Raw genomic sequence first — 12,048 nt, forward strand, 5'->3', positions numbered from 1 at the left:
TGAGATTGTAAAGAGGTCAGAGTTATTGTTAATAAAGGTATTTCTACCAAAATAAATATAAAAGGAGTGCATTTGCATTAAGTAGAAAATAATCATACAAATAATAAAAATGAAATACTATTAAATTCTAATTAGACTCTGTTGCTTGCCAAAGGGATTTTGAGATTTTCATTCCCTTTATGAAAGCAGATTTGAAATTTTAAACAGAATGATTATCACCAAGCTGAGGCTTTGTGCTTGCCATAATAAAAAAAAATACTGAAAGATAATTGTAAATAGAATAATTTCCTTGCCATAACACACTGTAATTTTCTGCTGTCCTCTCCCGCCTCAAACCATGCGTATAAAGCCTGCACTGTCTTCAGATAGTGGACATAGTAACCTCGCTAACTCCGAACCTTGTGGGTATCTCATGCTCCTCATTACCTCCATTTCCTCCACCAAAAGAAAAAATTGTTAAAGCATTTACAAATCTAGTCACAGGCAGTCTATTTATGAATGCACTTCAAAGAACAGATTAATACATAAATATGATTGACATATCATATGCATTTAGGAGGTGGCTCATTGCCAGTATATCCTTATTCATATTTTCTAAATTGTGATTTTGTATGCATAAAATATTCTAATATTTACTGACATGCCAATTGACCAGCTTATTTGAACATATTCCATCACCCCTAATATTGGAAAATTTCTATTTGCTATAAGGGTTTTTAGCCATTTTGCTAGTAACCTAATTTCAATAAGGATCCAATTCTGGAAAAAAAAATGTTTATAAGGCAAGATAATAATGAATTTTCTTCTATTTTTTTTCTTGATCATATTTCATAAAAAAAAAAATCACAGTCCCAGATTATATAATAAACACTTGAGAGGTTCTTTTTTTTTTTTTTTTTTACTTTGTGAGTTTTTAAACCTTCAAGAAGCTGATTTACCAAGCAATGAAATTGGACAATCTTCAACAATTACTTTTCTGTATTTTCAGGCAAATACAAAAATGCATGTATACTCCCACAGAAAAAGACTTAGAACAACATTTTTTTGCCTTACTCAGGTAAAATTATTAAGTTCCATAATCTTGCCTGAGGGAAAAACATTATTTTACTTCTTTAACAACCTTTATAAGTAAGATAATACATACAGTGGTAAGGTTGATGTACTTTTTGAGGTGGGAAACCAGTCGCATCAAAATGCAAATCTGTGTAAAGAACATTTCTCTTACTGCAGAAGGGTCACTTTGGAATATACCAATTCCACACACTTCTGCAGAGTGACACTGTAGGGAGACGTCAAACTCACCAAGGGGTTATGGAATCAAAATGCCCAACTCTGGAGTCAGACCCTTTTACACCCTAAAGTGTCAGGAATGACCAGCCTAATTTCTGCCATGCTTTAGCAATGTAAGGTTGTTTTTTTAATTTAGCAGGTAATTTTTTTTGTTTTTTACCTGTCTTCTAGCCTTCAGAATCTATGAAAATATTTTCTTTTTTCAAATTGTGGACAAAAAAACAGAATAAAGGAAAAAAATTAGTTTTTATTAAACTCACCATTCTCTTTTTAATCTTTTACTTCTTTTAGTTTTTTCTTTAATTGTGAAATACTATGTAAGTACAGAAAGTGCACAAAACTTAAAAGTGCAGCTCAGTGAATTACCAGCAATGGAATCCCAGTATAGCTGCCACCTAGGAAAAGATAGACCAGTACCTGTAACACAACCCCGATTTTCCCATCTCCACCATTAGTCTACAGTTTACCACTCATGAGCCTATCAGCACTGCCATTCATGATGCCTAGTTTTGAACAATTATCATACAGTGTGCATTCTTTTACTCAATATTTAGTTTGTGAAATCCATTCATGGTGTTATAAATGAAATCTGTTCATTTTCATTTCTATATAGTACTATTTCATTGTTCTCTGTATGTGTGTGTGAGAGAGAAAATTTTATATCTTTATAATACCGAGTCTTTGATCAATAAACACAATGTATCTGTCCATTTATTTAACTCTCTTTTATTACACTCAAGAAAGTTTTATAGATTTTCATGTAGAGATCTTCCACATCTTTATTTCTAGATTTTTTATATTTTTAGTATTATTGCAAATAGTGCATATTTTTAAATTTCATGTCTTAAGTGTTACTGGTATATGCATGTCTGATTATTTTTGAACGTTGACTCTGTACCATAGTAAACTGATAGCTGACGTTAATTTTAGTAAGTCATTTCATATTCTCTTAGATTTTCTATATACATATTCACATCATCTCTAACCCTTAACTTTTATTTCATCCTCTCTAATTCTTTAGTATTTTTTCTTTCTGTATTTTCTTGGCACATTGTACTGTGCTGTTTAGTGCCTACAATTAAATGTTGAATAGAAGTGGTAACAACTCACAGCCTTTAAGATAGGCTTTAAAAATGCTTTCTTTGTTAGTAAGTATGACATTTTCTGTTGGCTTCCTGAAAATACTCTTTGTGAGACTAAGAAAGGTTTTTTTTATTTCCAGTTTGCTGGAGTATTTCTAGGTTTTCAGGATTTTTATGATTAGATGCTAAATTTTATCGGTGCTTTTTATACTTCTACCAAGATGATTATAGGGTTTTACTCCTTTATAGTGCTAATATAGTGAATTTTAATGATTTACTTTTAGATGCCAAACAACCTTTGCTTTCATTTAATAAACTCATCATGCCTATTTATTTTTGCAATTTTCAGTTTGCTAATTTATGTAAGTCTTTTTTATCTACAATTATATGAAAGATTAGCCTGTCATTCTCTTTACTTGGAATAACCTTTTCAGATTTTGTTTACCAAAGTTGTGTCTTCTTTATAAAATATATGGACTAGTGTCTTGCTTTTTTCTAATCTTAGAAAGAGTTTATGTAAAATTAGACTTAATTATTGCTAAAACATTTGGTAGATTTTTTCCAGAAAGTCTGAAAACAATCTACTAGTCTTGAGTATTTGGATGAGTAGGTTTTAATTGTGGGTTCAAAGTCTTTAATACTTATAAGATCATTGAAATGTTCTATTTCTTTTGGTAGCAATTTTTATACAAATTTGTCCATGTCATCTCAATTTTCATATTAATTGGCACTGAACTGTGCATATGATCCTCCTCTTTTATCCTTCTAATATCTGCAACATTTCTAACAATATACCCTTTTAACTCCTATTTTTGTGCCTTTACTTATTTTCTTGATCAATCTTTAGAGCTTTTTTTTTTCTTGCTATTTTTTAATATTTATTTATTTTTATTGAAGGATAATTTCTTTACAACATTATATTGGTTTCTGCCATACATCCACAGCTTTTTATAAATATTTTCAAAGGACCAAACTTCTGTTGGATCATCCCTCTCTATTGTGTTTATTTAGTTTTATCTAGTTTACTAACTTCTGCTCCTATATTTATTATGTCCCTCCCTCTGTGTTCTTTAGGTTTAACTTGCTTTTCTTTTAACTTCTTGAAATTGATGAGTAGCTCATTGATTTTCAGACTTCTTTTCTTATAGAAGTTGTGAATTTCCCTTCAAAGACAAATCTAGCTGCATCCTGTCAGGTATCAAAATGTGGAGTTTTGGTTTAGAGTATTTTTATTATCACCAACTTCAAAATATTTTTTTACTTCTCTTGTGATTTTTCTCCAACCCATGGCATAATAGAATTGTAATTGTTGATTTCCAAGCATATAAGGGTTTTCTCTTTTTCTTAGTTCCACCCCTATTTGGCAAGCCCTGGGCCTTAATTTTTATAGCCACCTGATTTTGAAGGCTTTCAAAAGCATTGCTCAGCATCTCAGTTTCTTATCTTCTTGTTAAATTGGTATTTATCCCTTAGTAGAAAACAGGCCTAAATACCAGGTCACATTTCTGAACTTCTTCTTCAGAATATTCATCTTCTAATTTTTTATTTCTTCTTTAGCTCTCAAATGCAGTATTTGTTCTTTTTTTTTTTTTTTTTTTTTTAGTTGCTATCAGTAGGAGGATTGTTTTGAATTTTTTCCTAATTACAAATGTTAGGAGTCAAGATTACCATTACTTTTAGTATTTGATTTCTAAGTACAGATATCAAATAAAATGTCATTTTATGTGGACTTCCCAAGAAATTTTAATTTCCAAATTTCAGACTTTATGCCACAGATGAGGAAAGCTCAACAAGTATTCTTTCTTATGTGTGATAAAGACTCAAATCGAGGGTGAAGTCTTCATGGACACAAACCTTCAATTAGCCTTTTCAGTCATGAATTTATTGTTCTACTTTTGTTACATTTATTAACATCTTCCAGTCTTTAGCAATCATCTTGCTCATGTTTTATTATTATTTTTTCAATTAGTCATTTTTCTAGGAAGTCCCCATTTGGTTTAAAAATGAGCATTTTATTTTTCTTTCATCTTTTAAAAGCCAAGTGAATATTTTTGTTGCTTTGGAGAAGAAAGTATCCAAAATGCATCATAACTGCTTTTGAAAAAATGTGTTCCAGATATCAGAGGTTAGCCTATTCTGACTATACTACATCAGGAAAATAGCTCAGGTCATACCCACAGGGTAAGTTTGTACTACACTGAAAATTTAAAGGTATTAATATTACACAGTGAGAATTAGTGGTTGGCATAAAAATCTGCCTCATATGATAATTAATTCAATCTTGTTAAGCAATTCACATATTGATGTACCTAGGCAAATGTAGTATTATATCTCTTTATTTTTACACTTAGCAGAAAACTAATTTATTTTGGAAAGATTATTAGCTTCATATAAAACATGTATTCATTTAGCAAATATTTACCCACCTAATATGAGGCAGAAACTGTTATGTTAGAAACTGTATAATGAGGAAGAGGAGAAAATAAAAATATATAAAATATATGAAAATTTTTGATTTAAAAAAATAGGGTGGCTGAAAGAGTGGGGTTGTGGGAATTATTTTAGATGGAATGACAAGTGTTTGTGAAGAAGTATCATCTGAGCAGAAAGTTAAATAAATTAAAAGGAGAGTCATTTTTAAGTTAAAGAACAGAGAATTCTAGGCATACAAATTGCAAGTACAAAAGCCCTAGGACAGAAATCATTGTGGGCCCTTATAAGAAACTAGAGGAAGGACATTCAGAGAGTGGGAAGAGGTAAGTCAGAAAGTGGATCTGAGATTAGTTCATAAACTTTGATAGAGATTTCAGATTTTCTTTCTTTCTTTTTTTTTTTTTTATTTGAGAGTGATAGGAATCCACTGGAAATTTGGATCAGGAGAATATGATGATTTCGTTTTCACTTTTAAAAAGCATCATGATGATAGACTTAAGAGTGGTAGCTCCTAGAATGTAAACAAGTAAACTGGCTAAGTGGTTCAGTAGCGGCACTGATATATATACACTACTGTGTGAAAAATAGATAGCTGGTGGGAATCTGCTGTATGTCGCAAGGAGCTCAGCTTGGTGTTCTGTGATGACCTAGAAGGGCAGGATGGAAGTGAGAAATGGGAGGCAGGTTCAGGAGGGAGGAGATATATGTATACATATAGCTAATTCACTTCATTGTACAGCGGAAACCAACACAACATTGTAAAGCAATTATCTTCCAATTAAAAAAATTAAATAAACAGCTATAAAAATTGGGGGAAAAAAGCACAGCTAGCTATGCTTTTTCTGGATCCTTGAGATTCTTTGTTTACAAGAATTACTTGATCATTAAAAACGACCAAAAAAAAAAAAAGTGGTGAACGTAAGCAAAATACAGAGATCTACACTGATGTTATGTAGAAAGATTCTCATTACTTTAAAGTTAACTTATATTGACTGTGTATGACTTCAGAGTCTCAATAAATACTTGTTGATGTTCTTGTATTCTCTGCTTCCTTCCACAGGTGGAGAAGTCCCATACACAACTCTGGCCACCCGAATGATGATGGGGGCTTGGTGGCTGTTTGCTTTGATTGTCATCTCATCTTACACTGCAAATCTTGCAGCTTTCCTCACCATCACCCGCATTGAAAGCTCCATCCAGTAAGTAGACAAAGATTCCACTTGATGCAAAATATGGGAAGTGACAGAAGAGGCCAGAGCTATTTAAATAAGTATGTGGTGTCTGATAATAAATTTACAACTTCCTTTTGGGTAAAGGCTTAATTTTCTGATGTGCAGACATCATAAATAGTCAAATTCCTGAAAGTACAGTTTTGGTGGAGCACTTTTTATAAAATAAAATTCTGGGTATAATTTGAACGTTGCTTACAACATTTTCTTGGAAGGATAAGACATGTTCAGATTTTTAACCTCCGTAAAATATGACTATGTCTCAGCAGTATTATAAAAAAGAAGGAAAAAGGAGTCATACTAAAATATGTATGTTTATGTGTGTGTGTGTATATATAATATATATATATGAAGGTTGACACTCATAGTCTCTGCCTTGAATCTATCCCATTATGCATTGTCTGAGTAGATAGTTAGGTAGACACTAGGAAATTGAGAGATTAAAGACAGGTAGGGAGGGAGGGAAAGAGAGAGAGTGCTGACCAAGAAGTAAAACCACATTCTGTCTCTTCATTGCATTAGAGCTAATACGAATATTACTGCTGCTGTTTTTCCAGCTGCGATGGTGGTACATTGTCATTAACTATCGTGTACTTTTGAATCCTGAAAGCCACCTGAGTCAATCCTGCGTTTCACAAATGGCGTTCCTTGAGCCCTGAGAATCCAAAGGCCTTTGGTTTACTGTGGCCAGTTTCACTCCGTGTGATTTCATGCCATAAAGTCTGGTCAGTGCCACGGTTCAACTTGTGCCTCATAATGCTCTATATCTGGGTTTAAGAAAATGTTTTCTGAAAATGTTTTATTACTCCAAAAACAAAGTAGTTTGAACTTTTCTACAGTTAAAAAACATTTCTTTCCCAACAAAACTGACAGTTTGAAGATTAGAATAATTAGCTTTGTCAAGGAATTCATTGGAGATTTAATCTGTCCTTAAGAGTCAAAATGAGTTCTTCTTGCCTTCAAAAACTATGTAAATGAATTCCATTAGTAGGTACAAAATTATTATAGCACAATACTAAATATAAAATCAAGAATTAATGATCTAAAAAGAAATAGGGTATTTTTTTCAATTGCTTATGGTATATAAATTGAAAACCCCCAAATTAAATTCATGAGTCAGTTATTTAACCCATTTATGAAAATGATGTTTCCAACTTCTCTCATCAAATCTTAGTCTTCAAGTCGTTTTCCTAGTCATTTCTTTGGTGCAGAACCTCCATATCCTTTCAACTTACTACCTTTGTATCATAGCCAGTTCTGTGTGTGACATGTATTATAAGTGATGCAGAGCGAAGCTTATGGAAAATTTAAACTGGTGACCCCATCATATTCCTATTTTAAGCAATAATGAAAATGATTATAATGTTCCAGCCTAAGAAATCAATGAGTTAGTAAAATTATGCAAGTAAAAAACATTTATTGAGCATTCACAAGATGACAAACTCTTTGCTAGATGTTTGACATGCATTGGCTCATTTAATGCTTTAATGGGTAGAAGCATTAAATACATACTACTTATTAATTAGCCTATTTTGCAACTGAAGTTGAAAAGCTAAATAACTTTCCTCAAATTGTAAATGTAATAAGTGATTGATTAAAGATCAGACCTTAAATCTGCCTCATTCCTGAGTCTATGTTCTAACTGTACCACACTAGTCCCCATCCCATACCCTTGTGCATTTGTATGACCAGTTATTTCTAGGGAACATTATAAAGGCTGTATCATGGCCTTGTTCATTGTTAAGTATAGTAATGTAAATAATGACATTCTTCAAATGCTCGATTTGTTTGAGGAAATAAAGCATCAAAAGTTGGGAGATTTTTGTGTTGGGTCAGTTCTATAGGTGAATATCCCAACATGAGCTAATTACATGTATAACTGATACCTGCCTTTCAGAGTAAGATTGCTTGGCACATCAGTCAATAGAAATTGCACTGAAAGAAACAGTTTTTAAAAATCAAAATGGGGTATTTTAAATCACTAATATACTTCTCATCAACTTTAACATGCTGTATTTTAAGAGTCTGACACTGTTTCCACTGTTTCCCCATCTATTTCCCATGAAGTGATGGGACCAGATGCCATGATCTTCGTTTTCTGAATGTTCAGCTTTAAGCCAACTTTTTCACTCTCCACTTTCACTTTCATCAAGAGGCTTTTTAGTTCCTGTTCACTTTCTGCCGTAAGGGTCGTGTCATCTGCATATCTGAGGTTATTGATATTTCTCCTGGCAATCTTCATTCCAGCTTGTGCTTCTTCCAGTCCAGCATTTCTCATGATGTACTCTGCATATAAGTTAAATAAGCAGGGTGACAATATACAGCCTTGATGAACTCCTTTTCCTATTTGGAACCAGTCTGTTGTTCCCTGTCCAGTTCTAACTGTTGCTTCCTGACCTGCATACAAATTTCTCAAGAGGCAGGTCAGGTGGTCTGGTATTCCCATCTCTTTCAGAATTTTCCACAGTTTATTGTGATCCACACAGTCAGAGGCTTTGGCATAGTCAATAAAGCAGAAATAGATGTTTTTCTGGAACTCTCTTGCTTTTTCCATGATCCAACAGATGTTGGCAATTTGATCTCTGGTTCCTCTGCCTTTTCTAAAACCAGCTTGAACATCAGGAAGTTCATGGTTCACATATTGCTAAAGCCTGGCTTGGAGAATTTTGAGCATTACTTTACTAGTGTGTGAGATGAGTGCAATTGTGTGGTAGTTTGAGCATTTTTTGGCATTGCCTTTCTTTGGGATTGGAATGAAAACTGACCTTTTCCAGTCCTGTGGCCACTGCTGAGTTTTCCAAATTTGCTGGCATATTGAGTGCAGCACTTCACAGTATCATCTTTCAGGATTTGGAATAGCTCAACTGGAATTCCATCACCTCCACTAGCTTTGTTCATAGTAATGCTTTCTAAGGCCCACTTGACTTCACATTCCAGGATGTCTGGCTCTAGGTCAGTGATCACACCATCATAATTATCTGGGTCATGAAGATCTTTTTTGTATAGTTCTTCTGTGTATTCTTGCCATCTCTTCTTAATATCTTCTGCTTCTGTTAGGTCAATACCATTTCTGTCCTTTATCAAGCCCATCTTTGCATGAAATGTTTCTTTGGTATCTCTGATTTTCTTGAAGAGATCTCTAGTCTTTCCCATTCTGTATGTTTTCCTCTATTTCTTTGCATTGATCTCTGAAGAAGGCTTTCTTATCTCTTCTTGCTATTCTTTGGAACTCTGCACTCAGATGTTTATATCTTTCCTTTTCTCCTTTGCTTTTTGCTTCTCTTCTTTTCACAGCTATTTGTAAGGCCTCCCCAGACAGCCATTTTGCTTTTTTGCATTTCTTTTCCATGGGGATGGTCTTGATCCCTGTCTCCTATACAATGTCACAAACCTCATTCCATAGTTCATCAGGCACTCTATCTATCAGATCTAGGCCCTTAAATCTATTTCTTACTTGCACTGTATAATCATAAGGGATTTGATTTAGGTCATACCTGAATGGTCTAGTGGTTTCCCTACTTTCTTCAATTTAAGTCTGAATTTGGCAAAAAGGAGTTCATGGTCTGAGCCACAGTCAGCTCCTGGTCTTGTTTTTTCTCACTGTGTAGAACTTCTCCATCTTTGGCTGCAAAGAATATAATAAATCTGATTTCAGTGTTGACCATCTGGTGATGTCCATGTATAGAGTCTTCTCTTGTGTTATTGGAAGAGAGTGTTTGTTATGACCAGTGCATTTTCTTGGCAAAACTCTATTAGTCTTTGCCCTGCTTCATTCAGATAACGAAGATCACGGCATCCGGTCCCATCACTTCATGGGAAATAGATGGGGAAACAGTGGAACCAGTGTCAGACTTTATTTTTCTGGGCTCCAAAATCACTGCAGATGGTGACTCCAGCCATGAAAATAAAAGACGCTTACTCCTTGGAAGAAAAGTTATGACCAACCTAGATAGCATATTCAAAAGCAGAGACATTACTTTGCCAACAAAGGTCCATCTAGTCAAGGCTATGGTTTTTCCTGTGGTCATGTATGGATGTGAGAGTTGGACTGTGAAGAAGGCTGAGCACCGAAGAATTGATGCTTTTGAACTGTGGTGTTGGAGAAGACTCTTGAGAGTCCCTTGGACTGCAAGGAGATCCAACCAGTCCATTCTGAAGGAGATCAGCCCGGGGATTTCTTTGGAAGGAATGATGCTAAAGCTGAAACTCCAGTACTTTGGCCACCTCATGCGAAGAGTTGACTCATTGGAAAAGACTCTGATGCTGGGAGGGATTGGGGGCAGGAGGAGAAGGGGACAACAGAGGATGAGATGGCTGGATGGCATCACTGACTCGATGGACGTGAGTCTGAGTGAACTCCAGGAGTTGGTGATGGACAGGGAGTTCTGGCATGCTGTGATTCATGGGGTCACAAAGAATCGGACACGACTGAGCGACTGATCTGATCTGATCTGATTTTAAGAGTACTTAAAGCCGAAAATTTGTGTATCTCAGATTTAACTTTGAAACATTTTAAAATAAGTAGAGAAAGCTTTAGATAACTCATTTGATACAGTGTACAATAATAATCATAAATAATAAAAATTATGGACAATATTCACTGAGAATTTATTATGAATTTATTAAGCATATTAATATACCCCCTTCAGTGTTCAAAATTACCCTAATAATACAATTAGTACTATTATTCCTAGTTTGTAGATGAAAAAACAGCAATTTGGAAGTTAAATGCTCACTAGCACATTGTGAATAATGTCAGAGCCGAAAATCCACCCCATGTTAGTCCAATACCAATTCATGGCTTTACCTACTGAAGTTTTTCTTTATTTTACAGTTTGTCTCTGATGATTATTACAATTTGTTTGCTTGATCCACTGTTTCACTGGGTTTGTAGGCCTCATGGTGTGTGTGTATCTGAGCTATTTGGCCATTACCAACTTTGCTAGCATTTATTTGTATCTAGACTTTCATGTAATAGCAGTGGGAGCAAAAGTTTCTATCAAATTTTTACACCCATAGGTTTCTCTAAAGTAAAATTTAATGGAAACAGATCGTAATTGCACATGATGTTTCCCTCAAGTGTAGTTCCACAATCCAAAATAACTGAACGTTCATTTTTAACAAATTATTTCTTTCAAATGCCAACTCACATTATTAAAAGCCAACCGTGAGTATAATAAACCTCCCCTTCCTTCTAATCTTATCACTAGACTAATTATGAAAGGGGAAAACTGGAGCCAAGTAAGTTAAAAGAAGCCTGAGTCTCTCTCCAAACTTAAAGATATCTTCTAATTTCATGCTTCAGCTGTGTTGGTAAACATAATTGCAATGTTTCTTGGAAATATTCAAAGTTGCATTTATAATTAATGTCAAACTTTCTTGGAAAATTCTGATTTTTCTTAGAAAAGATAGAAACTTTTTTCAGAAAACCATCCAGTGTCATGCTTCTTAATCATTTTATATTCATGAGATTTGCTCATCATTAAATGAAGCAATCCTCATCAGAGTACCTTTTCCCAGCCCAATTGCTGTGCTATTAGCAAACATCTACTATCCACGACTTTATTCCCAAAATGAAAAACAAATATCATATATTAATGAATATATATGGTATCTAGAAAAACGGTACTGATGAACCTATTTGCAAGGCAGGAATAGGCATGGATGTACAGAACAGACTTGTGGACACAGCGGGCAAGGAGAGGGTGAAACAAATTGAGAGAGTAGCACGGAGGTTTATACACTACCACGTGTAAGATAGATGGTTAGCAGGAAGCAGCTATATACACAGGGAGCTCAGCTCTGTGTTCTGTGATGACCTAGAAGGGTGGGATGAGGGTGTGGGAGGGAGGCTCAAGAGGGAGGGGATGCATGTATACAAATGGCTGATTCACCTTGTTGTACAACAAAAGCAAGCACAACATTATAAAGCAATTATACACCAAAACAAACAAACAAAAAATCAAAGTCACTTCTTGACACCAGGAGAGGTAAAGGTAGTTAGAGGACTGTCA

At 34.4% G+C, this 12,048-nt stretch overlaps 1 protein-coding gene across 3 annotated transcripts in view; it reads left to right on the top strand.

Annotated features, from left to right (window-relative positions):
* Positions 1-12,048, top strand: part of GRID2 (glutamate ionotropic receptor delta type subunit 2) — a 640,427-nt gene that overhangs the window by 387,833 nt on the left and 240,546 nt on the right. For all 3 annotated transcript variants that reach the window (XM_055587659.1, XM_055587660.1, XM_055587661.1), the window contains exon 9: positions 5,866-6,004. In XM_055587659.1, coding sequence (XP_055443634.1) covers positions 5,866-6,004 — 139 coding nt within the window. The remainder of the gene's footprint in view (positions 1-5,865; positions 6,005-12,048) is intronic.

This window comes from Bubalus kerabau, chromosome 7 (assembly GCF_029407905.1).
Source record: "Bubalus kerabau isolate K-KA32 ecotype Philippines breed swamp buffalo chromosome 7, PCC_UOA_SB_1v2, whole genome shotgun sequence".
Lineage (NCBI taxonomy): Eukaryota > Metazoa > Chordata > Mammalia > Artiodactyla > Bovidae > Bubalus > Bubalus kerabau.